This window comes from Lemur catta, chromosome 2 (assembly GCF_020740605.2).
Source record: "Lemur catta isolate mLemCat1 chromosome 2, mLemCat1.pri, whole genome shotgun sequence".
NCBI classification, from domain to species: Eukaryota; Metazoa; Chordata; class Mammalia; order Primates; family Lemuridae; genus Lemur; species Lemur catta.
In genome coordinates, this window is record NC_059129.1 from 25,883,812 (window position 1) to 25,910,653 (window position 26,842).

The 26,842-nt window shown below is 48.0% G+C and overlaps 1 protein-coding gene across 5 annotated transcripts; it reads left to right on the plus strand.

Moving 5' to 3' along the window:
* Positions 1–25,997, plus strand: AGFG2 (ArfGAP with FG repeats 2). Of its 5 annotated transcripts, none has more exons than XM_045541440.1 (13): positions 1–379; positions 9,290–9,383; positions 10,252–10,367; positions 11,809–11,962; positions 12,543–12,708; positions 13,381–13,506; positions 14,191–14,223; positions 19,358–19,478; positions 19,714–19,796; positions 19,986–20,069; positions 20,947–21,075; positions 21,367–21,467; positions 21,770–25,997. In XM_045541440.1, exons 1-13 carry the CDS (start codon positions 159–161, stop codon positions 21,827–21,829), a joined length of 1,488 nt encoding a protein of 495 aa, XP_045397396.1. In that variant the 5' UTR covers positions 1–158; the 3' UTR covers positions 21,830–25,997. The 5 variants fall into 5 exon arrangements, with proteins under 5 accessions (XP_045397396.1, XP_045397397.1, XP_045397398.1 ...); XM_045541442.1 differs by lacking the exon at positions 1–379 and adding an exon at positions 4,002–4,176; XM_045541444.1 differs by lacking the exon at positions 1–379 and adding an exon at positions 7,447–8,078.
* The last annotated feature ends 845 nt before the right edge of the window (positions 25,998–26,842 follow it).

The window sequence follows — 26,842 nt, forward strand, 5'->3', positions numbered from 1 at the left end:
GGGCAGCGCGGGTCGGGGGGTGGCGGAGTCTCGCGCGGATGCCACCGGCTCCAGAGCTTCTGTCAAGGAAGCCGGGCGTGCGGAGGCGGCTGAGGAGGCGGGAAGGCGGCAGTGGTTGAAGGGGTAGTTGCTGACTTGCGGGGAGAGAGTGAACAGCAATGGTGATGGCGGCGAAGAAGGGCCCAGGCCCGGGTGGCGGGGTCGGCGGGGGGAAGGCAGAGGCGGAGGCGGCCTCGGAGGTGTGGTGCCGCCGGGTGCGGGAGCTGGGCGGCTGCAGCCAGGCCGGGAATCGCCACTGCTTCGAGTGCGCCCAGCGCGGGGTCACCTACGTGGACATCACCGTGGGCAGCTTCGTCTGCACCACCTGCTCCGGCCTCCTGTGAGTGGACCGGCGCGGGGGGAGGACCGGAAAGGAGAGGCGGAGAGTCGGCCTGGGGACCACGGGGACCCGGGGCGGGCGGGGAGGCCCAGGCTCCGAGGGGCGAGGGAGGGAAGCCGAGATGGGAGGCGGCGGGGAGGCCAGGAGACGCGCGCCGGCTGTCGTGAGGGGGTCGCCTGCTGCAGAGGTGTCGTGGGGAAGGGAAAGGGAAGTGGAGAGAAGACGAGACTGGAGTCGTGTTGAGGAGGGGAGGTGGAGGTGAAGAAGGACACCCGAAGAGGAATGGAGAAACTCCCCGAGGGAGGCGAGGCGAACTGCAAGTGAGGAGGGAGAAAGTGTGGAGAATTGAAGGGAACTCGCGTAGGGTGGGGTGGGGTGGGGTGTGGGGATTTAAAGGGCCAGAAAATGACATACACTTTTAAAGGGAAGTTTATGTAGGTGGAAGGCAAAAAGGAAAGAGGTAGGGAAAGCTGGCCTCGGAATGAAAGAGTACCTTTCTACCTTCTGGCGTGTGTCCCTCCTGGAGTGTGAGATCCACAAAGCAACTGAAAATAGGTAAATCAGCCGAGACTGACAGCCTAGAGCTAGTGGAAGGTAAGGAGCTATGGTCCAGAGTTCAGGTGCAGATCCTAATCTCTCAGGGCTTTGGAATGCTACCCAGTTGCTAGACTTATGAAATCTATTAGATAAGAGAGTAGAGCCAATGGGTTACCCTGGTAGAGAGCTTAACTTTTGCAAGGGTTTGGGAATCTGGACAAGCCATCCTTAAGTGTAATCATTTACACCTTTAAGCTCCTTGTTGCCATGGCTGGATCCTGGTGGTAGCATTTGGTAAACTCTTTCTAGTTTGGAGGTAGGGGAGCTTTGTTGTATAATCTGCAATGCTCTGCTTGGCACTGGCACTGTATTTGGTCATGCCAGAGCTAATTTAGAGCCACAGTTCTAGCCCAGATTTCTGGTTATATAGTAACCTTCTTGCTCCTCCCTTAAGGTATTATGTGTCTAAATGCATGATTAACATCTGATACTAGGCCTGGATCTCTGTTTTTTGTTTTGTTTTTTGTCAGGGAATTTATTTTGACTTTTTTTTAGCATTATGTTAAGACACTGTTGTTTTGGGGTTTTTTTTTTTTTTTTAAAAACAAGGAAAGCTTTCCTTGTTCTAATACTTTTAGGAGCCAAAGAGCAAACAATATTGTTCTTGCATGACAGATGGGAGAACAGAAGCAAAGAGAGGTTTAGTAACTTATCCAATGCTGTATGGGGGTTGCTGTTTTCAGCATTTATTGTTTGATATTAGTTATGATCACGAGAGACCAGAAATGAGGATCCAGGTCTCCTAAGACACAGTTTGGGATTATTTCTCTACTGGATTTTTACCTCCTTTGCCAAACTTCTATGTTCTGATCAACCTCATTTGTGGATTGTAAGGATGAACTCGATTTTTGGTCTAAGTAAAAGTCTTTGTGGCTCTTGGGATAATGATTTAGAACCAAAACAGGAATGTGTCTTAAGTTGAGATAGAGACTCAAATAAAGCAAGAAAGTAGAGACTTGAGGTTGGCACAAATATTCTGAGGCGAGAAGAAGCAAAGTTAGGAGTACTTATAGTGTAAAGTAGAAAGAGAAAGAGCAGATTCCCGAAGATCCAGTTATGAAAAGGAAAATCTGATTAGAGTCTGGAGAGAAGTAAAAGGAAGCAGGGGGATAAAATTGATGGTCTATCAGAGGTAAGTCCTAGGAAGACAATGTTAGGGAAGTGTTAACTCATTCCCACAGTTAGCGGTGATGGCATGAAAGATAAAACTCAAAGTATCCCACAGATAACATTTCCCTTCTATAATGAATATCTCTCAATCAGGACAGAAGGAAGACCAAGGGATCTGGGACACATTAAAAACCTGGTTTCTTTTGCTAGAAAAGTTATCATAACTCCTTAAATATCAGTACACAATTTGTAGAACCTTACCACTTTTTCTCTGTGGTCACTATTGTTGATCTCATTAATGAAAAGTCAGATACCCGTGATCTGGCATACACTGGATGGAGGTGGCTGACTGATTAGTTAGGATTGATTAGTTAAAGATTGATCAGTTTAATAGAGAAGTACCCGAAGAGGACTGGCTCAGTATAAGGGTGTATGTGCCTCAGACTAGGTGGGGGCTTAGCTCCTTAGGAACTGAAGTTCCCATGGGACCAAGTAGTAAGACTCTACTAGCCCTTTTTTTGGTTTCAAGAAATCCTAGAAAAGACATTTTTGTTTAGTATTTTGGTAAAGCATTATGAGAATCACTCATAATGGGAGTGATTCTTGAGGTGGTAGACTTTAAGGGAACATATTTTGGTGGTTAGGAAATGAGAAGTCAGGCTGTTTGTTAGCAGGAAATGAGAGTAGAGTGAAGGATCACGAGGTTAGGCCAATACATGAAGCTCAACTGAAGGCACGTTGATCTTATAAGGAGAGAAATACCAGGAGAAACTCTACAAGGAAGTTGGAGTTTCCCTGGCTGTGGCTATCTGCCTGGGTTCTAGTGGTACTTCTCATTTACTAGTTGGAGTTCTAGTTAAGCATAGACAAGGGCAAGGCATATAAACCTTTTAAAGGAGTCTTAACAAAGCATTACCTGTGTCCCTTTGAGGTACTATGGCAAGGGCTGGGAGCTGGTAAGTGGGCCATGGGCCGAATGTGTAAGGCAGGGGATGCTTACTGCTGGCTGCAAAGTGAGGAGAGAGCACACACAGTCCAGCAGACAGTAGGGAGGCATGGCTCCGTGGTGGCATGTAGACCAACTAGCATCTTCAATCCACATGGCTGACTGCCCATAAATTAGGATTTTGTGTTGGTGGGAAGTGAAAATTGTGGTAGGCCAACAGCCTGTGCATTCATTCATTCAGTCAGTCAACAGATATTTATTGGATGCTTATCAAGCCCCAGACACTGTCTTATTCACTGGAGATATAGTAGTGACAAAGTCCCCATCTTCACGAGGCTTACCTCCTAGTGGAGGCCATGGACTATAAATAAATCATTCTACATGTAATTGTAGGTAGTGACAAGTGCTATGAAGTAAAATAAAGCTCAGTATGGATTAGGGAATGATGGGAGCTCATATTGAGATATGCAAAGAGAAGAAATATTCTTTGTTAAAATGAAGAAGATATTGAGGAAAAAATGAAATAGCATACTTAGCACCATAGCCAGAGAAAGGAGACAGCAGGATGGCTTTATATTTTTATTTATATATATATATATTTATTTATTTATTGAGACAGAGTCTCGCTCTGTTGCCTGGGCTAGAGTGAGTGCCGTGGCGTCAGCCTAGCTCACAGCAACCTCAAACTCCTGGGCTTAAGCGATGCTACTGCCTCAGCCTCCCGAGTAGCTGGGACTACAGGCATGCGCCACCATGCCCAGCTAATTTTTTCTATATATATAGATTTTTAGTTGGCTAGATAATTTCTTTCTATTTTTTAGTAGAGACAGGGGTCTCGCTCTTGCTCAGGCTGGTCTCGAACTCCTGACCTCGAGCGATCCACCCGCCTCGGCCTCCCAGAGTGCTAGGATTACAGGCGTGAGCCACCGCGCCTGGCCAGGATGGCTTTATTTTTAAAGGCCAGTTTTCTGTTCGCTGTGTTACAAATATGTCTACCTTTTAAGGGGATGGAGTCTTCTGGGAGCAGTGAGCAGAATTACCAGAGTTCCCAGCTGGCTGAGTTGGCTGATGTAGCAAAGTTGACTGTTCCAGCCAAAGTTGAATTTCCTAAGATCTGAAGAACAATGCACATTTTTAAATATTGGTGGGTAGGTGTGACTATGCCTTCATCCCAGCATGTATGAGCTCATTCTCGCTCTCTCTTTTTTAATGAGAAATATTTTTTCAGCTGTAGCAAAAAACTACAGCATTGGTGTGAGGGCCTCAGGGAGACACTGCTAGTTTCTGTTTCTAAATTTACATACATACTGCCACAATTGTAGGTCCCACGTTTGACCTAGTTTTATTCATTTGGTTTTCTTCCAGTACCTAATTTCCTTAACCTAGATATGTATCTGTTTAATTTCCCAAACATACACATATGCTTGTTTGTTTGTTATGTTTCTAACTCTTCTAATGGAGGATGAATCTGCCATTTGAATCTTAAGATGGGGTAAAAGATTGCCACTAAAAGCAGTGCCTTCAGTGTTTTTTCTCATTCTGGTTTGCCTGAATGCCTCTCTGGATAAACCACTGATCTTTATAAAGAAAACAGACATTGAGGCCTGAGAGCTCATTGACATCAGAGATGGACAATGGACACTAACTTTGAAACCCAATTTTTTCAGCAAAGTGTGACATGCTTCCTTGACCTGGCTGTTTGGGTCCATCCTTTAATCTGTCATCCATCAGGTCTCAGTAACAGTTACTTATCTCTTCTACTTCTGCCCAACTTTGCTGTAATAATGAGAGTCAGAATTAAGGTGGGCAGAGCTCTGAGCTGGGTGTCAAGAGATATGTTTGACAGCTCTTTTTTTGTGACAGGTTCCTACCTTGCCTGTACCTTAGTTTCCCTGTCTGGCTTGCTAAGTAGTGGTTCCTAGCTGAAGCATTTTTATTTCCATGGAAGGAAAGGTGTAGTATGTTGTTCAATAATTCAGTACTTTTCCATCTGTCTGGGTTGGAGAGATACACATGTACCTTGCCCCTATTTTAGTCCCATCCCTCCATCCCCTCCTCCCTCACCTTTCCTATTTACCTCTGCTGGGCGGAGCTTGGCACAGTCTCACTAAATTATAGATTTAGGCACTTTATCATAAGGGGCCCATGAACCCCTTGACAAGCCCCTAAGGAAGTAATAAATCACCAAAGGGATGAAAGAAGATGTGGAGGAAGGGAAAAGTAAATGGGATTGAGATTGAGCCTAAAGAGGAGAACAGCTAATGATATTATCGGTACTCTACCTGAGTCTAATCAGGGGAGCAGTTTATCATAGCTACTGAGGAAGAACAAGGGAAGTGGGTTGAAGCAGAATTTAGATTAGGAAGAGAGTTCCTAAAATTAGTGAAATTGACCCTGGAGCATGGTAATAGGAGAGCTTTCCTGTTAGGGACTATTGAGAGTTCCTAATAGAGACACTTGGCGATGTTTGAGTCCAAGATAAAAACTGAACTGCTTTAGTTGTACCCTGCTCAGAGGTAGAGAAGTGGAATCCCAGGAGCAAAGAAACACAATCTGGAGTGTATGAATTTGAACACAAATATTCAGAGGCAAGGAATTCCCAAGTCCATATTTGGCACAAATAAGAGAACCTGGGTGCTGGGTAGAACTGGTTTTTTTCCACTGTTGACCTGGCAGAACCTTCTTATCTGAGCAGGTTTGATGCTTTTATGAAGCAAGATAGAAGCAAAAATTTGGGCCAGCTTGAGGGTGATCGCCACAGAAAAACAATAGGTATGGTATTTTTGGAAATAGTAGTATGCTTAATAGAATCAAAGAGTTCATCCTTGCCAAGAAAAAAAAAAGGAATCAAAGATCAAAGGAAAAGAGGAAGAGAGGAAGGGAGAATTGGGCAGAGTTTAGCATCTACACAAAAAAACTGGCTTCACTGGCCGAATAATCAGAGTACTTTAAATGCCCTTTAGGTGCCCTGTGAAAAAGAAACTGAAATAGATAAAACAACATGACTGGCTGGAGACCTGAGTCCTAGTAATGTACTTGCCTTTTTTTTTTTTTTTTTAATAGGATCTCACTCTGTTGCCCAGGCTGGAGTGCAGCTGGAGTGCAGTTGTGTGATCATAATAGCTCACTGCAACCTTCACATCCTGGGCTCAAACAATCCAGCCTCCTGAGTAGCTGGGACTACAGGCACATACCACCATGACCAGCTAATTATTTTATTTTTGTAGAGCTGGAGTCTCACCATGTTGCCCCAGGCTAGTCTCGAACTCCTATGCTCAAATGATCCTCCTGCCTCGGCCTCCCAAAGTGCTGGGGATTACAGGTGTGAGCCACTGTACCCAGCTGTACTTCCTTGCAATTGGAAAAAATTGCCCTTTTCAAGGAAAATAGATTTAACTCTGTATTTCCTCAGCACCTCCTGGTTAGAAATAACAAAATGGATTTGCTATGATAACTGAAGGGCAGTGCCTTCTACCAACTCTTCCTTCTCTTGGGAAGAACCTGAGAGTTTGTTAGGGAGACTGGGTGCAAGCTGGAGTGTTGTGTCTGTTTAATTCCAGGCCGGTGACTCACATCTGGCCCATTGCATGACCCTGGTATGTACCCAGCACACCTAGACCATTTGATTTCAGCTACTGGGAAGAGAGGGGCTCTTGTTTCTAAAATGCTTCTCTCAGCCAGTCATGGTCTGTCTATGATTCAGAAAGAAATATTCTGACTCATAGGCCATGTAACTAGGCCCTCTTCCTGGGCTGCAGAGTGTTGCCTTGTAGAGAATTCTCCCTGCCCCCAAAGTGTGGCTCTGGTTATACATAATCCAGTCTACAGACATCAAGGTCAGAGCAATGCTTTTTCTACTGTGCTATGGAAACATCCTGTTCCACCAGATTCATTTGGCTCAAGGCACCTAAATCACTTCTTATTTTTTCTGCCTTCCCATCATCCTATCATCCCCACCCAAAAAAAAAAAAAAACTTCGAGTCCAAGCTCAGACATAAGAAGTTCTGTTGTTCTAAGCATCCTGTCTTGATTGATGCCTCAGTTGAGTCCCTCCCCCTCCCTTAACAAGGAAGCACACCTCCCTGTTTACACTTTGCTAACAGTTCCTGGTTGTCCTCTCAGGAAATGTCAATGACCTTTTTGTGATAGGCCTAGAATCTGTTTTTCTAGTGTAAACATAATACGTTTTACCTTTCCCATGACCATTTCTCTTCCCACACTGCTGCATCCTGGAATCACATTCTCCCTGATCCAACAGTGCTGGACTGAATAAGCACCCTACTGCATTGAGAGGTATCCTTGTCCAGGCTTCCTGGGTCCTTCCTGTTAAGCTCCTGGTGATAGACTAGATCCTATAATTTTTGTATCTCCCCAGGTGCCTACCATAAAGCCTTGTATTTTGGCAAAGTAAATATTGGTTAGTAGAAGGCAAAAGAGAAGACCTCTGAGATCATAGGAACAATGAGGTCTGGCTAGACTTCAGAAACTCCTGATATTCTGAGGGCGAAAGGCCAGTGGTCAAGGTGAGAAAGAGCAAGAGAAATACTATAAAAGCAGCCTGGCTAGAACTTAAAGCAAAACCAAACCAAGCCATTAGCAAGAGAGGCTTTAGGAAAGAAAACTGGACTATCTTTGAAATGTGATCGGAAGAGAGTCTTCAGGGCAGATCAAGTTTAAGAGCTATTGTTTGATATGTAGTAACAAAGCCTTGCTTTTGGTTTTCCCTGCTCTTATCTTTCCTTGGAGCTTCAGTCTTCTTTGATATTGCTTGTCTTTTATAAGGGTATTTTGAGACCCTTTACTTAAAAGTCTAGCAGCAGAATTGCTGAAAACAGCCTCCATTGTAGCCTCCCTCCAGTGTTCTGTCCTTTGTTAGAATCCCATAACGAATAATCAGCCATCCAAAAGGGCAGCTGCAACTTTGCTGTTCACTCTGTACTGTGTCATCTGCCCCCTACTCCCTGCCTCACTGCCTTCGCTTACACCAGCAGAAACATTGCCATTCTCCCAGAGTTGGCAGGAGCACCTTTATTCTGTGTATGTGTGGTAAGCATGAATGTGTGTTTTTCCCACCTTCTTTATGAATTTTTTGGATTTCTATTTGGTAAATTTTGTGATTTCTTTTTTCTCCTTTTGCTTTCCTGAGGCATCAGCCAGGACCCTATTCTAGATTTACTTTCATTTTAACATCTTTAATTGCCCATTTTTTCCATGAGAGGAAAAGTCTGAAGAGGCATAATCAGCTGAGACTCTTTCCTTCTGGTCCCAGGGTATAGTTTATTTGTTTTGGTTTGGCCAGTTTTGTTTTAATCTGATAAGGGCAGTAGGTCTAGATAGAGTAAAACTTAAGGTGCAAGGAAAGAGGAACATATGAAGCCCTGCCTGGCTTAGCCCCAAGTTTCCTGTTAGAACACTCTGGAGACCAGTTGAGTCGGGGCAAGGACGCCTTCTTTTCTACTGTAATCTCCACAGGCTTTCTGTAGGCAGAACGAACTCCTAGGGAGTTAACAGAACATACAGAACAGGCACAAAAGCATCACTACAGGATATATATTCTTGCCCGTGCCAGTCTCATATCTCATGGTTGAACTTGATTTCTTGCTTTATTGAAAGATTTCGAAACAAGAAAGTCAAATATTTCTTTTCCCAGAGATGGCTTCCTGAAAGAGAGGAACCCTCTCTATCCTTACTGCCACTCCACATTTATGTGTAGATAAGAGTAGGGGCAGCTGGCCTAGGGACTCCTTTTTTAGTCACCAAATCCTATCTTTGTGTTATCAGGAATAGTCGTGGGCCTTTGTTTTTGCCTTCCTTCATGCTTGAGGGATTTGTGTTTTCATGGGCTCTGGGATCTTGGGAGATGTGCTGCAGGTCTAAAACAATGATAAAACAGGAAATGGAAAGTGGTCACATGTCTGAGTTCCAAAAGTACCCTCTTGGCCTACAGGCTGAACACTGAAACTATCGGGATCTAAACCAGGCTAGAGGAAGCTTCTGGATGGGCAGGCTCTGCCCCTCTCCTGAATGACTGGAATTACAATATGTTCCTGACTCTCCCTTGCCTATCTTTTTATAAGAAGCCTCCAAAATATTCTTGTTTCCCTTCTTTCCTGGAATTAGTAAGTAGCTTCAGGTGGAGGGTTCTAGCTGAGCTTACTTTATGTGTTGTTGTTTTATCCTTTCTCCCTCCCCCTCCTCCCATAGACAGCCTGCAGTGCTAACTGCATTATACTTCTCTTTCTATTTCTCTCCCACAGGAGAGGGCTGAACCCTCCTCACCGTGTCAAGTCTATCTCCATGACAACTTTCACTGAACCTGAAGTAGTATTCCTGCAGTCTCGTGGCAATGAGGTGAGCTGCCACTGATGGAATGGTCAGAAGGCTGTGGTTGCCTTTTCTGTAGGTAGAGCTTTGCCTCAAGATTGTAGAGAAACCCTGTAGTTTTCTTTTTTTGTCAAGTTTCTCTTAATTTTTTAGTATGTAAGATTTTTTATCTTATGTATATTTGTATATTTACAGAATCTTAGTTATACAAGTTATGGTTTGTCTGAGCCCCTTTTAGGGGAATCAAGGGAAGGAGCAATAGCTCCATAGGGGGTGGCCCCTGGGCACTGGAGGGGAAAACGGGTAGAGCTCCAGCTGAGGAGCTTTCAGAGCTGACTAGGCCAGCCCCTCTGAGTAAGATCTCCTGGAGCCAGCTCTGCTGACTTGAACCTGGACAACTGGGTTTAAGTCTATGTCATTTACTTGAAAGTGACTTAAACCCCTTCCCCAGCTAAATCTGTTGATTGAAAGTTGCCATCCTTCGTGTTAGCAGTACCCCTAGCTAACTTACTTAGAGGTGACTAGCTTACTTAGAGGGTGCCATCATGGGCCTCTGGAGGATGCCCTGGAAGCTGGAGCTCTGAAAATTTTCCCTGACCCTACCCCCATCTTAATTTAGTTCTCAAATAATTCTCATGGTCTTCTATTTTCTTTTTTCAATACATATCATAAAATGTAATTACAAATTTATTTTTACTTGTCTAAAGCATGATCTCCCCATTAGATTATAAACTCTGTGAGGACCAGGGATCATGTCTGGTTTGTAGGTATACCCAGATTCTAGCACTGTGTCCATGCTCAATAAATATTTATTGATGAATAAATTGGAAATGGTATCTCTTGTATTTCATGCTTTCTGCTCCAACTCCTTTGTCACCTGACTTCATTCTTTTAGGTTTGCAGGAAGATATGGCTAGGTCTATTTGATGCTCGGACATCTTTAGTACCAGATTCCAGGGATCCTCAAAAGGTGAAGGAGTTTCTCCAGGAAAAATATGAGAAGAAGAGATGGTAAGGAGGAGGAAAGAAGTTGCTATGGAGATGTGTTCAAGACATCCTTCACGTGACAGTCCAGTTTCCAGAGTTCAATTTGGGCTTCTTACAAAGGCTAGACTTGGGTTGATTCTGTTCTACTCATTCAGTTAGGGCTAAATTTTGACTTCAAAATAATAAATCTCCATAAAAGGACAACTTATTCCCAGTTGCTAACCCTGCAGATTTGATGACCCCTTTTTGGGGGAGACAGTGGACTAATTGGAATAGGGAGGTAGGCCTGTGGGAGTCCATTTTTACAGTTCAGCTGATCTTGTATGTGGGGAGAGATGGCTGGGAGCACATGTCTTATAGCTTTATGCTCTTACCCATCGTTTCATGATTTATGTGTATAGTCAGCCCTCTGTATCCACAGGTTCTACATCCACAGATTCAACCAACCACGGATCAAAAATATTTAGGGGGAAAAAGATTAAAAGATAATACAACAATAAAAAGTAATATGAATTTTAAAATGTAATACGGTAATTATTTGCACTGCATTTACATTGCATTAGGTATTATAAGTAACCTAGAGAAGTTTTAAAGTATATGGGAGGATGTGCATAAGTTACATGCAAATAAGTCACCATTTTATATAAGGGACTTGAGCATCCTCTGATTTTGGTATCCACTGGGCCCTGGGGCAGATCCTGGAACCAATCTCCTGAGGATACCAAGGGATAACTGTATTTTGTTTTCCTGATGGAGAAAACAGCATTTCCATTCTCCTTTGCCTTTTCTTTCCCAATTATCACTTCCTGTTGTTTGATCTCTGGGGTGTGTGCACACTGGGAGTAACTACAACGTGGGGAGGAGAATGCAGAGAACACGGAGACTGACGTGGATAAAACCACATTTTGGAGTCCCTCCTAGGGATGTCTTCAGGATTAAGATGATACTTCCAGAGTAGGGGAAGGGGATTTTATCAGAAGCATCAGGAGCTGGCAGATAGAAATATAGACTGTGAGCAGCTAGAGGATGAGGTGGCAGACACCTTTTTGGTGCAACTGAGAAGGAGGAATCTGAACAAACACCCAGGAAATAAAAAGGGGGACCTTGAGTAGGAAGTTGGAAAATAAGATCGCCTGTCCATCAGCATTATTGCATGTGTTATTGCTTGAAACCCAGACGGTTTGAGATGTCAAAAAGAGGAGGGGGAGAAGAAGGAAAAACAGGCACAAACCAGAGCAAACTGAACTCTCCTGCTGAAAAAATGGTCTTCAAGTGCTCAAAGGAATGCTCACAATAGGCAGAATTTTGCTAGGTCACTAAATTCCCATCAAAAAAGGGTACTACTAATGGAAAAAAATATGAGCAAGGACATTGACTCCTATAACTGTGTTTTCCCAAGCACCTAGGCTGAGCCTGGTCCAAGGTTTTATCCCTCTCTTTACAGCTTAACTATTCTTTCTCAAAGGTATGTCCCCCCAGACCAAATCAAGGGGCCCACTTATACCAAAGGCAGTACTTCCACCCCTGTTCAGGGCTCCATGTCAGAAGGGAAGGCCCTGCGGACACTTCCAGGTGATCCCATGCCATCTCTCTCAGCTGCTGCCTCCACCTCGAGCCAGGTAACTCTCAGATCTGCCCTTCATGTTTATGTTGAGATTTGGGAGATAGGGGTGTCAGTTTCCTAAATCAAATCCCCTGGACTTAGCAGATAACAGTACAGAAGGTATGTGCCCTGCTGTTGCCTATATCATGCATTTATCACCTCTGAACCTCATATATTTTGGAAGATAGAGCCCTACAGGAGTGGTATTTAAAGAAGTCAGAGTATCAACTCCAAATCTGACCATTCCCACCAAGGAAACACAAAAGGGACGAGGACACTGCATCCAATACCTGAGAAAGATGAGGAGGTGACAGCTCCAGGGGCGCTTTTGGGCAACATTCCTGTATATCTTAGGGTTATCTTGGCTCGTATGCTCTAAAATGTGTGGTTCTGGTAGCTGAAGTATTGAGAGACAAGGGTGATACGAGGTATGAGAGGAGCTAAGGAAGCTTCTGGCTGGTAATCCTCTTGGTTGAGGGCAATTACTCACTGTCTTCTCTCTCCACCTGCCTACTGGGGACAGTCTGGGGAGCTGTGGAGGGGCCTGGGTCATGTCTGGGATTCTAAGTGCTATATGTAATTCCTTCTCCTCCAAGTCTGTCAGTGAGTCTCAAGCTCAGACATCCCAGGCCCGGAGCTCTCAGCCACCTTCCCACTCTTCTGTCAAGAAAGCAAGTACTGACCTGCTGGCTGACATCGGTGGAGACCCCTTTGCTGCTCCCCAGGCAGCACCAGCTTTTGCTGCATTCCCAGCCTTTGGAGGTAAGTGACACTTGGAATGAGAACCTCCCTATAACATATGTACCTATAACACAAGAAATTCAGCCCCTTGGGGTGGCCGAGTTTCCCAAGGCTCTAGATCTCTACATGCATGCAGACGTGATGGTCATTCTGAAGCAGCAAGGCTGGGAGGACTAAGGTCAAATAAGTACAGCAGGATTATGTTTGGGGATTTGACCACAAGGCATGCGGTTAGGGGCTCCTAGCACTTCCTTTCAGAACACTGCGAATAGCCTTTTTATTGCTTTCTCTCTCTATTAAAATGGGAGGAGGGGGATTATCATGTGTTCATTTCCCCTGCCTCCTTCCGAAAGATCAGCAATGGCCAATAGAGGGTTTAGCAAAGTGGTACCTATATTCCCTTTTTATTTTTTAACCTCCTTCCTCTACAAAAAAAATTGTTTTTAATATGATTCTGCCCCAAAGTAGGCCCTGATAAAAATGTTAATGCCTCACGGAGTAAGGATAAAAGATGGCAGGGAGTGAATATGGAGGCCTCTGGATGTCCCTTTCCCCAGCTGCCATCTCCCTCTGAAGAAGACACTATGGAAAGGCAGATAACCCAGAACAGTGGTCCTTCCCCTTTAGAATTGGTAGACATGTAGATATGCATTACATTTTCTATATATAACTTTTTATTTCCTCCACCTATAGGCCAGACACCTTCCCATGGGGGCTTTGCCAACTTTGATGCCTTTGGCAGTAGCCTCAGCTCTTCTGCATTTGGAAGCATCCCTCCAACTGGCCAAGCCCCATTCCCGGCCCAGCCGACACCTGCAGGTAAACTCTGCCCCACTGGTTTCCTTTCTCTCTTCCAACTGCATCCAGTTGTCCATGTCCATACCTCGCCTTTCATTCACATCCTCACTAACCTAAAGAACTGTGCAAAGGAGATAAAAGCACAAAGAGAAGCAGCTCCAGGAAAGGATGAGAATGATCTGACACATTCTTGTCAGGAAGAGGGGGCTCTATTGCTCTATTTTTTCGCATAAAGAAAATGATGACAATTGCACCAGAAGCTGTCCAGATTATATAGTAGGAAATTTCTGACTAGGAAGTATGGAAGACTCGAGTCCTAGAAAAATTGAGAATGGACATGACCTTTTCTCTAAAGTGCTCTGATTGTCAACATGGTATACTGCCTGAAAGGGTCAAGGTTCAAGATAGTCTCCAGAAGTCTTCACCCATCCTTCTAAGAGCAAAGGCCTATAAACTCTATGCCGTGTCAATAAGCAATTGCAAGAGATTCTAAAGTTCTTCATAAAGCATTTGGCTCCTCCCTATGCTCCCAGACATCCAGTCTTCATAGCCTTTGGGCTGCCCTCTGCCTTCGAACATCCTGGACACATGGGAGGGCAGCTGGAGCACTGTCCAGCCTAGCTGTCTTGGGAAAAGCCAATGACTTATGCTCTCTCTTTCTCCCTTCCTCCACCCACCCTTTCCCTTCACCACCCTCACTGCCAGCCAGTCGGATGCTAACTGGAAGTTACAGCTCTGGTAAGTTATTCTTCCCACCGACAGCCTACCCAAGGTGCTCTGATCATAGAGTTTTGAGGCTGGAAGGAATGGTTAAAATTTAGTCATTTTAAAGATGAGGCAGTTAAGCAATTTGCCTAGTCATGCAACCCACAGAATGGCAGAGCCAAGATCAGAGCCCAGACTTCTTGACTGTCACTTTGCCTTCCCACGGTGCCACTGTGAGCTGGTTGGTTGCTTCTGTTTTTATTTTAATTTTTTTGGATGGGAACAGAAAGAGACATTTTATATTGATAAAAGTTAAAATTCACAAAGATATTCTCACAATCATGTACTTAAAGTAACAGCATAACCTTGAGATTCAAAACCAATTAGACATAATGAGAACATAATGAGCCAATGGAATAGGAGACTGTAATACACTCTCTCACAAGATTAGCAGATAGATAGATGGACAAGGAAGGAAGTAGATGATTTGAGCAACAGTTTAATTAGTTTGATTTAAGAAATGTAAGTGGAACTTTGTAACCAACAGACAGAATATATATTATTTTCAAACCTTTAACCCTTTTATAATTTGACCGTACACTAGGAAACAAATTTATGGAGATAAATTCTAACAAATAGAAGCTGCGTAGGTCACATTCTATATGGTAAAAGCTATCCAAAACAAAGCTTAAAGGTGTGAAATGGAGAAGATATAACATGGAAAACAGACAAAAGTTAATATCCACAAAGTATTTGTAAAACTTTTATAAATATGAAAGAAAGAATATGATAATGTACAAGGGATACAAGCAGGTCATATGCAAAAAAAATATGAAAATATCCTCAATGTAACTAATCAGAAATGTAAGCTAGAATAATTTTGTACATTCTGTTGGCAAAAAATATTAAATATTGATGATAGCCAACATTTTGTGCACCATTGGCAGGAGTGTAAGTTGGTACAAGAATATTCAATTTAGCAAGAAAGATGCGTTCCTGAGAATGGAAGCTATAAAACATCCAAGGGTGTTAAAAAATGATCCTTTGAGAAATGCTTTACTAGCACAATTGATTGCTTTAAAGACAGAGTTTTCAGGGCAGACCCAGAGAGAAGGAAGGTCTCAGCCTCACAGATGTCCCAGGCATTAAACCCTTTGTCCAGTATCTGGTCCTCTCAAAAAGCAGTCAATCTGCAGCCAAACCCAGAGCCAACCAACATTTAAGAGGATCCTGCCATTGCTGGAGCTTTCACATATTATGTCTATATGGAAGGAAAGAGCTCCCTTTTGCAGTGGAGGAAACTAGCTCAACTTGGCCAGTGACTTGGCCAAAATCTCCTGCTGATAAGTAGCAAACTGCATTCACTTTCCACTACACCAAGATCCTGCAGGTGTTCCTGTGAGTGTGACATAAAGAACAATTGAGGCCAGATTTGGTGGCTCATGCCTATAATCCCAGCACTTTGGGAGGCTGAGGCGGGAGGATCGTTTGAGGTCAGGAGTTCTAGACCGGCCTGGGGAACATAGCAAGACTCCGTCTCTACAAAAAGTTAGCCAGGCATGGTGGCACACGCCTGTAGTCCTAGCTACTCAGGAGGCTGAGATGAGAGGATTGCTTGAGCGCAGGAGTTTGAGGCTGCAGTGAGCTGTGATCACACCACTGCATTGCAGCCTGGGAACAGAGGGAGACCCTGTCCAAAAAAAAAAAAAAAAAAAGAACCATTGAGTATCAAATAGGAAAGGAGATCTTGAGAGGTGGGCGTCTCTTCTGACAAGCCTGGTTTTATTTTTATGTTTCTGAGGGGGAGTATGGAAAGGGGAGGTTTTAAAAACTGCATTTTTCCCTTGAAGCTGCTATAAGGCATGTGTACAAATCCAGGTGCATGGAGTGAGGCCCTGGAAGTGTTTAAGAAGCATATGCAAAGCAAACGAGCACAGGTATTCCAAGAAGCCACCCCTCCTTTGTGCTAATAGGCTGTCTGTGCAGGAGGCTGACTCCACCTGGATTACGGACTGTCCTGCCCCCTAGTGTCCACAGGGAGGTACAGCGTGGCCCGCAGCCCAGGGAGGAGCAGCTTCTCTCCCAGCCTGGTAGGGTTGAAGGCCTGGTCCTCGAGGGGGAAGCTCCTGAACATGAAGGCCCAGAGCAGTACTGAAGAATCAGATCCATCTGAGGAGAGAGCTGTGTTCATGTGGAAACTCCATATACTGCACTCTGAGGCAGTTGGGCAGGGGAAAGGCCTGGGCCTGGAGAACCAGTGGAAGATTCCAGCCTGTCTTACATCCCGTGGTTTGGAAAGGACTGATGACCAAGTATGCCCAGTGGCATTATAGCCTCACACTGGAAGCTTGCAACCAGAACTTGTTCATATAGAAAGCCCGGGCGTGTGGCAGGGAGATGGCAGAGGAAAGCACTGTCTTGTGAGTGCTGACACTCAGTGAAAAGAAACGGGCCTTGAGGGTCTGGCAGAAGGTGGGCACTGGGCACTTGTCTCTTCCCTGCTGGATTCTGAGCTGCTCCAACTTAAGGCCCGGGTCGCCCTCGTTCATGGTTAGTGCCTGGCACAGGGAAGGTCCCCTTAAAAAGGATAAAGACAGCCTTTAGAAAAGGAAGTGCAAGGAGATTCAAACTACAGTTGTGGGGCATTCAGAAAAGCCCAAAACTTAACTGATAAGAAATTAGGCTGTGGTCTCAGGGAGCAAAGAAGCTTTGAGAACCAGCCTGGCTTTTCCTTTTCCTTGTCTTGTGTCTTTATCTTTTCCTCTCCCTTTTTCTTCCTCTTACCTCTCAGAAACAAGTGATCTTCTACCCCTCATCATTTTCCACTTTCTGCAGGATTTCATCCCATCGGCTATCTTACCAGGATTTCACCTCCACTTCCTCCGCCTCTGCTGACATACACCCTTTTCCTACTACAAAGGCGCTCAAGGTTTCCCATCCTACAAGATGTTTCCACAGCCTTAGCCATGCTAGTCTCTGTTGTCTCATTTTTCTCTCCACACCCATGGCTCTGGGAAGAGGAGCCTGTGGCCTTCACTTATTCATTTTTTATTTTCCTGTTTGCCCACTCTTTTTTTTTTTTTTTTTTTTTGAGGCATAGTCCCACTCTGTCACCCTGGCTAGAGTGCCATGGCGTCAGCCTAGCTCACAGCAACCTCAAACTCCTGGCCTCAAGCAATCCTTTTGCCTCAGCCTCCCAAGTAGCTGGGACTACAGGCATGCGCCACCATGCCCGGCTAATTTTTTCTATATATTTTTAGTTGTCCAGCTAATCTCTTTCTATTTTTAGTAGAGATGAGGTCTCGCTCTTGCTCAGGCTGGTTTTGAACTCCTGAGCTCAAACGATCCACCCGCCTTGGCCTCCCAGAGTGCTAGGATTATAGGTGTGAGCCACCACGCCAGGCCTTGCCCACTTCTTTTAACCATTTTGTGGCATAATGCATACTATTCTGCACCTTAACAACACTATAAGATCTATTTTTAATCCGTACGTTAAGAGCTTCCTCATTCTTTTTTATAGCTCCATAATTGTCCATTGTATGTATATGCCATAATTTATTTAATCAGTCCCTGTTGATGCATATTCAGGATGTTTCCAGTCTCTTGCTGTTAAACAGTGCCGCAGTTAATAGCCCTCTGTGTGTCATGTTTTGCATGTTTGCAAGTTAGGTCTATAAGAAAATCCTTAGCAGTGGAATTAGTCTAGTGGGGACACAGTTGATACCGAAATAAACCAAAGCTTATCACTACAAGTATGTCAAGTGCTATGAAGGAAATGAGCAGGGTGCTGTGAGAGGAAACCAGGGTCAAATTCACATCAGTGGGTCAGGGAAGGCCCACCCAAAGATATGTTTCTGTTCAGCCTGAGGGTGAGTGGGAGTCAGCCTGCTGAGGCCATGGGAGGGGCCTCTTATTGCAGGCCAAGGCTGCAAGCTGAGGGTTCAGGGAGGATCTTGTTCACTCGTCTGAGACCTTGTCTTGCTTCTCTGACCCTGGAAGCAGTTTCTTGTATTGTAGGTAGATAATCCCTCATGTTTGTGTTATACTTTACCGATTTCAAAACCTTTTCATTTATCTCAGAGGGTCTTTACAACCAGCCTACAAGAAGGCTCAGGAGAGTGAGATTTGCTGGAGTCACAGCACATGGTAGCAAGTGGTAGAGCTGTGACTAGAATCCAGTTCTCCTGGTTCTACCGATTTACATATTCATTCAGTAAGCAACTATTGAGCACCGTCATGTGGCAGACTCTAGGCAAAGTCTGTTTCACTTCAGTAATAAGTGAGTCTTCCAGCACTCATAAAAATAAAGCTTTTTTCCATTTGTGGTCTCATTTCACCTTCACAACAGCCCCCAGTGGTCAACACAGTCCCAAGATACAGAAGAAACTTTTGACATACCGATGAAGAGGCTTTCTTAAAATGACAGGGACTCACGCCTCCTCCCACAAGACGAAATTGCTTGGAATTTCCAGGACTCTTGCCCCCTGAACTGTTTGTAAGGACTCTTGCTTCCCATGGGGCTGGCCCTCCATGCTTTTTCTTCTTGGCTGTGAAGATGGGGAGGGCAGTAGAACCTGGCAGCTGGCCTGGCCCCTTAAGCAGCATACCCAAGCTCAGGGCGTCAGGGTGGCCTCCAGAGGGGAGGTGGCTCAGTGGGGAGGGAATGGTGCTGGCTGCTGGAGATGTGCTTATCAGCTCCACAGCCCAGGACAGGCTTCTGAGTGTGCTCGGCCCTTGCTGTTCTTCACAGCTCCTCTGCCTGCCCCTTCATGTGATGTCTCAATCAATGGAAACACTGGTTTGAGGAAAGGACAAACTTTTTCATCTCTTGAGGGAAAAATGGGACATGTAAGCCAAACTAGAGCAGCAGGGAGGATGGCCTGACACAAGGGAGAGCTGCTGTTCGCTCAGCAGAGGCAGCTTTGAGCACAGGGGAGATCAAGATGGGCTGAGCTATCTCCTTGCCCAGAATCCTAAGTGGGAGACAAGCCCTTCTGAACTGGGTGGGCCCTGGGAAAGTGGGCTGGCTCAGAGAACTCAGCGGGTGCATCTCATACCATCACTCCACTCCTCCTCCTCCACTACACCACTAGCTCCATCTCCTCTCCTGCCCCTTCTGGCCTGTCTCACCGCAGCACTGCCTGTTGTATTTCCTATGATTGCCCAGGGAGCAGCCAGGTGACTCCATTTGGTGCCACTCCTCTCGTACCTGCCAGTCAGCCAAACAGCCGTGCAGATATGGGCAGCTTCCTGGGACCTGGGGTGCCAGCTGGAGGTATCCCTAGCAGGTACGTTCAGACATCGAGGACTCTGCCTTAGGGCAGGAGCGCCAGCCCAGAAGCACGGGCCTTGCCTCCTAGCCTGATCAGCTCCTCCTGGTCTCCTCGCCGCCCCCTTCCCCTCCCCTCCCCTCTCCTCCCCATCCTTGAAAGTGGGACAGGTTGGCCATCTCCTGGTCCCTTGCTCAGCTTGTCTCCTTGGTCTTGAAAGATGTGCATGCCAACTTCTCTCCCCATATTGCAGCATCTTCGGGATGGCTGGCCAGGTCCCCACACTCCATTCTGCCGTGACTGGCAGCGGCAGCAGCACAGGGCTTGCCTTTGGAGGTGAGTCCCACCTATGGAAACTCAGGCGGATCTCAGACCAGGGGGAGACTAGGGACTCTGGACAGGGAGGGGAGTGGAGAGAGGTGCACACCAAGATTTAGAGCAATGCTCAGTCATCAGAGGCTTAAGCAAATGAGAAAATAAATAAATACCTCTTTCTCCTATCTCTACCCATGCCACCCTGCGCAGCCTTCACCAACCCTTTTGCAGCCCCTGCCGCCCAGCCCCAGCTGCCTTCCACCAACCCATTCCAGCCCAATGGCTTGGCCCCAGGTAAGCCTCCAGCATGGTCACCGTTTGAGACTCTCCAGGATGCACATTCCCCCACAGCCTCTCCCTTAACCCTTGTCCTACGCTGTCAGAAGTGGCAGGCAGCCCGGATCATTGCCCTGCCCACTCATTGCCAGGCCACCTAGCACTCGAGTCACAGAATCATATTTCCAAATGAGAAAAAAACAAACTGCTACTTACTGAGACAGAGCTGAAGATCGTTTTAGTGTTGGCCGACAGTGGCAGTGACTCTTCTGTCTCCAAGCCACAGCAGTGTCCCTCTGGGTACCTAGCCTCTCTTGGTTCTGTGTCCCAAATTTAAGCCACCTGAAACCACAGCCCTGTTCCCTGCCTCATCAGCCCGAGCCCTGTGTTCTCCTCTCACCCTGGCTCTCCCCCTGCTCCCTGAAACGTCAAGGCCAGGGAGAGAAAAGCACAAGAGCTAAGAGCTCTGGAGCTGACCACGTGGCAGGCCCAGTGCCCAGTGCTTCACAGCCATTGTTTAATTTTCACAGCAGCCCTGGGAGATAGGTAACTGTCCCCATTTCAGAGATGAGAGAACTGAGGCACAGAGAGGGTTAGAAATCTGCCCTAGTTTATGCAGTTTAGTCGGTAGCAGGAAGCTGGGCCCGGTTCTGTGCCAGTGTTTGTAACCACTGTGCTCTCCATGCCACAACCCCCTGGTTGGGGAGAGGGCAGCTTTGGTTGGTTTTGTGAGAAGCTGAACAATTCCATGGCTCATTCGGGTACTCCCACCAGGTACCTCTTGTTAGGGGGAAAAAATATATATCCCATTTGCCCATCTCGAAGGGATTTAGGAAAAACAGTTCTCCAGCCCATCTTGCAGTTCTCCTTAGCGTCACGTTTCCCCACTCCACAGGGCCCGGCTTTGGGATGAGCAGTGCTGGGCCTGGCTTCCCCCAGACGGTGCCACCCACCGGGGCCTTTGCCAGCAGCTTCCCACCAGCGCTGTTCCCCCCACAGAGCTCGCTGACTCCACAGCAGAATGGTAAGGGGCGCGCCCTCCTTTCTCCCCGCCCTGCTCTGTGCCTTAGAGCCACGCCTCGCAGACACCCGAGCCGGTGCCCTTTTTGACCAGTAGGGGGCGCCAGGGGAGCGAGAGACCTGCCCGTGTGCTCTGACTCTGCTCCGTACCTTTATTCCCCTCGTCTGGGAAGGCCCCTCTCGCTGTCCGCCTGGGGACGTAGCAAGTGCCCATCCCGCAGGAGGGTGGGCGGAGCTGGTTAGCGGCGGCAGCGAGGCGGACTCTGACCTCTGAGTTGTCGCTCTTGTTTCCCAGGCTCTTCCTTCCCAGGCTCTTCCTTCGGGGACTTAGGATCCACCAAGCTAGGGCAGAGGCCACTGAGCCAGCCAGCTGGGATTTCCACCAACCCCTTCATGGTGAGTACCCCAACGTCAGGAGAGTGGTGTGGGGCGTGGGCTTTCACTCCGGGGGTGGGGAAATAATCCTTCCGGAAGGGGGCGATGTGAGGTTCTGCGTTGCCCCAGCCAACACCACTGGGTTGGTCCCTGCCGGTTCTTCCAGGCCCTGTCATTTCCCGCCCCTCCCAGTGCTTCTCCTTCATTTTCCCCGCTTCCCCCAGCACCACAATTTTAAGGGAGAAAGGAATCCTGAACTGTGTTTCTTCTCTGGCTTCCAGCTCTTTGCCTCTAATTTAATAATTTGTTGCATTTCTTTCCAGACTGGATCCTCATCAAGCCCATTTGCCTCCAAACCTCCAACCACCAACCCATTCTTGTAGTACTGTGTCCTTGGGGGCCTCTTCCCTGCATTCTGGGGCCCCTCTGCTCCCTGTAGCTCTGGTGACCACTTGCCTGTGGGCATTTCTGTGGGCCTGAGACCAGCAGGGGCCCTGTGCTGCGGGGTCAGGGGCTTGGGGATGGTGGAGGTGCTGATGCTTTGCTCCGGGCTTACAGGCGAAGTGGCAGCTCCAGGGTCAACTGCCCCAAAACTCCCTCCCTCCTTCCCTCCCTCCTCCTCCTGCCCCCATGGGGAGGGAGGCCCAGCAGGAAGGAAGACAGGGCCTTGTGGAGGAGCCATGGTATTTTTTTGGACTATTAATTATGATGACAGCCTTGTCCTCTCACCCCCATCCCTGTCCGTGGGCAGAGGAAGCTGTGGGCACAGACTGACCGGCCTTCCCCCGTGGGAACAATTCTTCCCCCATGCTCGGCTCCCCAGCGCTGTGCTCCACGTGGACAGAGCACAGTGGTGAAACTAGGGTAAAGATGAGACATGGTGTTGACAGGGACAGTGACAACACAGCTCTGGGATCAAGAAAACCTGGGCAGCCTGAGTGCCCTTGGTGGCCCAGCTTGGCCAGCGCACGCTTTCCTCCACCACCCGCCATTGTTTTGCTTCCCCAGCGCCCCTCCCCGTCCTGGGCACTCAGGATGAATAGTTTTACCTGCATACACACAGGCCCAGCTCCTGTCAAGCACTTTAGTTAGCTGTTGGTGTCATGTTTGGATACCAGTGTTTTATATTTATACATAGAGAGAATTTTCTAATATAGCCTATTATATATATATACACGCACATACGTACATATATACATATATATACACACATCCAGCCTGTCTCCTTCTCCCAAACGTCTCCCATCTGTGCCTCAACCATCAAAGCCAGAGCTCCAGGGGTGGGGAGAGGGCAGCCACGTGTCCTGACCACCCCAGAACCTAGGCTTTTCCAGGGAAAGGCTTTGTGCAATTGGCTGGGTTTTTTTTTTTTTTTTTCCTTTTTCTTTTTTTTCCATGTGCCTTCCCCGCCCCCAAATCTCTGCACCAAAGCTCATTGCAGGCAATGTTGGAAAAGAACTGCATTTGAAAGAAAAGGAAAATGGCTGCCATGTTCTTGCTTTGGCCCAGCTTGAGGGGCCACAGGTCAGTCAACATGACTGATCCTTGACCTGGCTCTGCTGGTCTGGACTGCCTGGGTCGGTGATGACGCTGTGGTTGGCCAAAGACAGGACAGAGCTAGTCCCTGTCTGAACCGGAGTCCTATCTTAGCAATGGGAAGGAACATGGGTGGGAGGGAGCTACCCCTGCGAGGGGTTGGAGTTCGGTAGATGTAGTAAGGGGGGCAGTTCCCACTGGGGCTAGAGGTGGGCAAAGGAGGTTAGTGCCAACATGGAGATGGAAATAGACCATTCCTATATCTGGGACATTCTCTGCACCCCCCAGTCTGTTTCCACCTGGGGATGTTGTATCAACAGCCATGGACTGTTTGTGTGGTGACAAGACAGACTGTGGGGTAAACACTTCACCTGGCTCAGGAGAAGCAGAGGACTCAGGTTTGCTGTTTGGCCCAAGGCCAGGAGAGGCCCTTCCCCTTCCACCATTGTCCAGGGACTCCTGGCCCTTAGCTGTTCATTCTTGGGATTTCTTTGGGTCTTCCACAGAGAACAACAGAAATGTGGGAATTGGGTTATCAGTTTATTTACTTTGCAGACTTTTCTCGAAGTACCCCTACCTGCTGCTATTTGCCTTGCCAGGGTTGGCCTCCCTGCCTTTCCAGGGATTAGTACCCACCCTGTCTGTGTCTGTGTCCCTCCCAGCCTTTACCCTCCTTCTGTCTCCTGGTGGGGCCTCCCAGGGGGTACCATCCTTTGTTCCCTGGGTTTTTCATGTTCTCTCTGTTTCCCTTCTCCCAGTATTTTTCTCTGCCACCTTGATTAAGTAGGGGTGTCCTCCCTACTTCTGTCACCCATTCTTTCCTTTCTGCTTAGAGCCAGGAAGGGAGCAAGTTGAAATCTGTTACAGTGTAATAGTATATTTCCCCACCTCCCTCACCCTTGCGAACTCCAGGAACACTAGGTAGGAAGTGAAAGGACAGGGAGCGGAAGGGCTTCTCACTGTGTTTCCGCCACACCTGTGCTATCTCCCAGAGGTTTCCTCATGGCCTAGTGCCTGGCCCAGGTCCTCCCTGCAGACCTCCCTCCCCTCCCAGTCACCCTGTCCGACATGGACTGCAGCCAGCACACCAGCCAGGGCTGGATGACCCATAGGAGAAGTTATGCCAGGTCAGCCTCAGACCCCAGGGCAGAAAAACCCAGTAGTTCCCTGGGCACAGGCTGAGAGAGGACTGCAGCTGCCTTCCTTGGCTCCAAAGAGCCCCAGCGCCTCGGGCTCCCATCCTCCACTGAGCCGCCTCTTCTGGCAAGTGGCAAAGAACGGAAAAATCCCTAGCCTGATAGGAAATGTCTAAATGACAAGGCTGTGTTCCTCCCTGCACAGCCATGCCTGGTGGCTGCGAATGTGAACCCACTGCACACATTAGACTGGAGTGACTCACCCAGGCTCACACCAGCCTTCTGGCAAGTCTCTACCTCAACATGTGCCCCTGGCCAATGCTGTGACCATGTGCTGCAGACAGCAGTCCCCTGGCTAGGCCGCAGCCTTCAGCAGGTCACCTGTGGGCTGCCCCTATGGGTGAGGAAGCAGGAGCCAGCCCCCAGCTGCTCTCCATATTGGAGCCTACCAGGTCACACCTGGGATCCATGGGGTGGATGTAGGGCCTAAATGTATGGCTGTTCCCTCATCCCCCTCCACAGAGTAGTAAGGACTCAGGATGGGGAGGGAGGGGCACATGGAACAGCCCAGTGTCCTCCCTGCAGGTTCCTCCCCCTGGTAGCATTCTTCCATTGGAACCTAGAACATGGTGCCCTGCCCCTGACATGGGAACAAAGGTAGACTGCTCCCCCCCGCCCCCGAGGTTGGGAGAAGCACTCTTGTCCAGCACAGCTGAGGTTCTGCCACTTCCTGTCCCTGGGAGCAACTCAACGTTACCTGGGCTCCAGGCTGAAATAAATCTTTTCTAGGTAAGGTCAAGGTCAGTGTTGCCCGGGCAACTGACACAGGGCAGTTATTTGCAGGCTCTTTCTGGTACCCAGCAGGCCAAATTACCTGGCATTGATCACCACCTCACTCCCACCCCTGCACCCTCCCCACCCCCTGCCCCTGGCTTGCCCAGATCCCTGCTGCTTCCTGCTTTAGCGTTACCCAGCACTCAGGGCTCAATGACACAAAAGTGGTTTGGAGCTGGTCTCTGTGACAGCAGCTGTGATTTCACAAGGACTAGGGTGCTTGTTGATGGGGAGCAGGAAGGAGAAGGTATGAAGAAGAGACCCTCCTTGAGTAGCTTCAAATCAAGCCTAGGGGAGTAAGGCTCCCAGGCCAGGAGCACAGCAGGACACCTGCAGTGTTCTGCTCCTTGAGGTGGCAGCAAGACATCTTTTGTGTCCCTGCTGCTTCACACACTGCCTGTATCAAGGCCCTTGCCCACACAGGGGACTATGGCCTTGAACACAGACCTGTTTGGTGGCCATTTATAGATCCATTGCATACCTGCCTCTCCCTGGCCAACACCCACCACAGGGCAGCTGCTGTGGCTCCCCCCTGCCCCCCCCAACCACCTGAGCTGTGCGCCTCTCTGCACCTTGGTGGAGCTTCAGCTGACAGGGGGCATCTGGAGCAGGTCTTGAGGCCTGTCTGCCCACCAGTCAGGTACCCATCCCTGTGATGCTCGTTGGTTTCCTGCATCACTCTCACCATGACCTTGGAAGAGGTGTGTGAGGACCCAGGCTCCTTGCACACAGCACACTGGCTTCCTAGTATGCCAGCTCACAAACAGGCCCCTTCCCCGGGAGGTGGAGAAGTGTGGGTGGGAAGTTCTGCTCTCCCCTGCTCAGGCTGCCCTGGGCCCTGGACTAGTCTGAGAAAAAGAAGTGGGTTCCCTTGCTTCCATTCTGCTGTTCTATCTTGTCCCTTACCCGAGGGAGCATCTCCCTGAATACCATCTTGAACAAGAGCCACATGGTGCCTCTTCTCTCCTGGACCCTTAGTGTCCCCCTTTAGGAATTCTATTTGCCTGAAGAATGGTATCATCAGGTCTTCTAAGGCCTCACCATGTGTCAAATGCTGGTTTGTCTCGCAGAGTGTGCGCCATCACCCACCCCAAGTGAGTTGGTGGTCCTTGGATCAGAACTGAGGTGCAAAAATGTCCAATCCCCCAACCCCATCTCAAACCTCTCAGGACACAAGGAGCAAAGGGTACCCAGACCCGGAAGTCTGAATTTCTGTGATCACAGCCTTTCCGCTGGTGGTGGGGTTGCATTTGGGAGCAGTGGTGGTGAGGAGGGGTTGAGGGCAATGGGGCAGCATGAGGATATTGCCCCTGAGAAGTGGCCTGTTCCTTGGCAGAATCTCTGGCAGGTATGGCCTATACACAGGAAGCAATCCAAAGTTATTTATCCAAAGACACCTCTATCACCCCAAACTCAGTAAGAAATGGAACCTCCTGCTCAGAAATCAATCCTGCCCCATCCTCAGCCGCCATGGCTCCTATGATTAGCACAAAACCATTCCCGGGCACGAAGGGGGCAGGTGGTGGACGCCGACAGGCCAAGTGGCAGGTTAACCTGGGAGAGCTGCTGCTGCAAGGGAGGCCCTGCTTGGCCACCCTCTAATCGCCAGCGCCGTCACCACGGACACAATTCAGTCACACTCGCCTCACACCGAGGCTTTCTCGGTTGCCCCGACCTGCCCCTGTCGCGGCCCCCAGCCCGCCCGGGAACAGTCAGGTGACTGGTAGAGACGCCCCACACTCCCTGCCCCTACAAAGTACTCCGCGCCGGGGGTAGAGGCCGCCTCTCCAAGACTTCCCAACTTCAACGCGGGCGCCCGGCCGAGCGGGGGTTAACCTCAGGGGGTGGGGATTCCAGGAGCCGCCAGCGGGAGGGAGGGAGGCAGGGAGG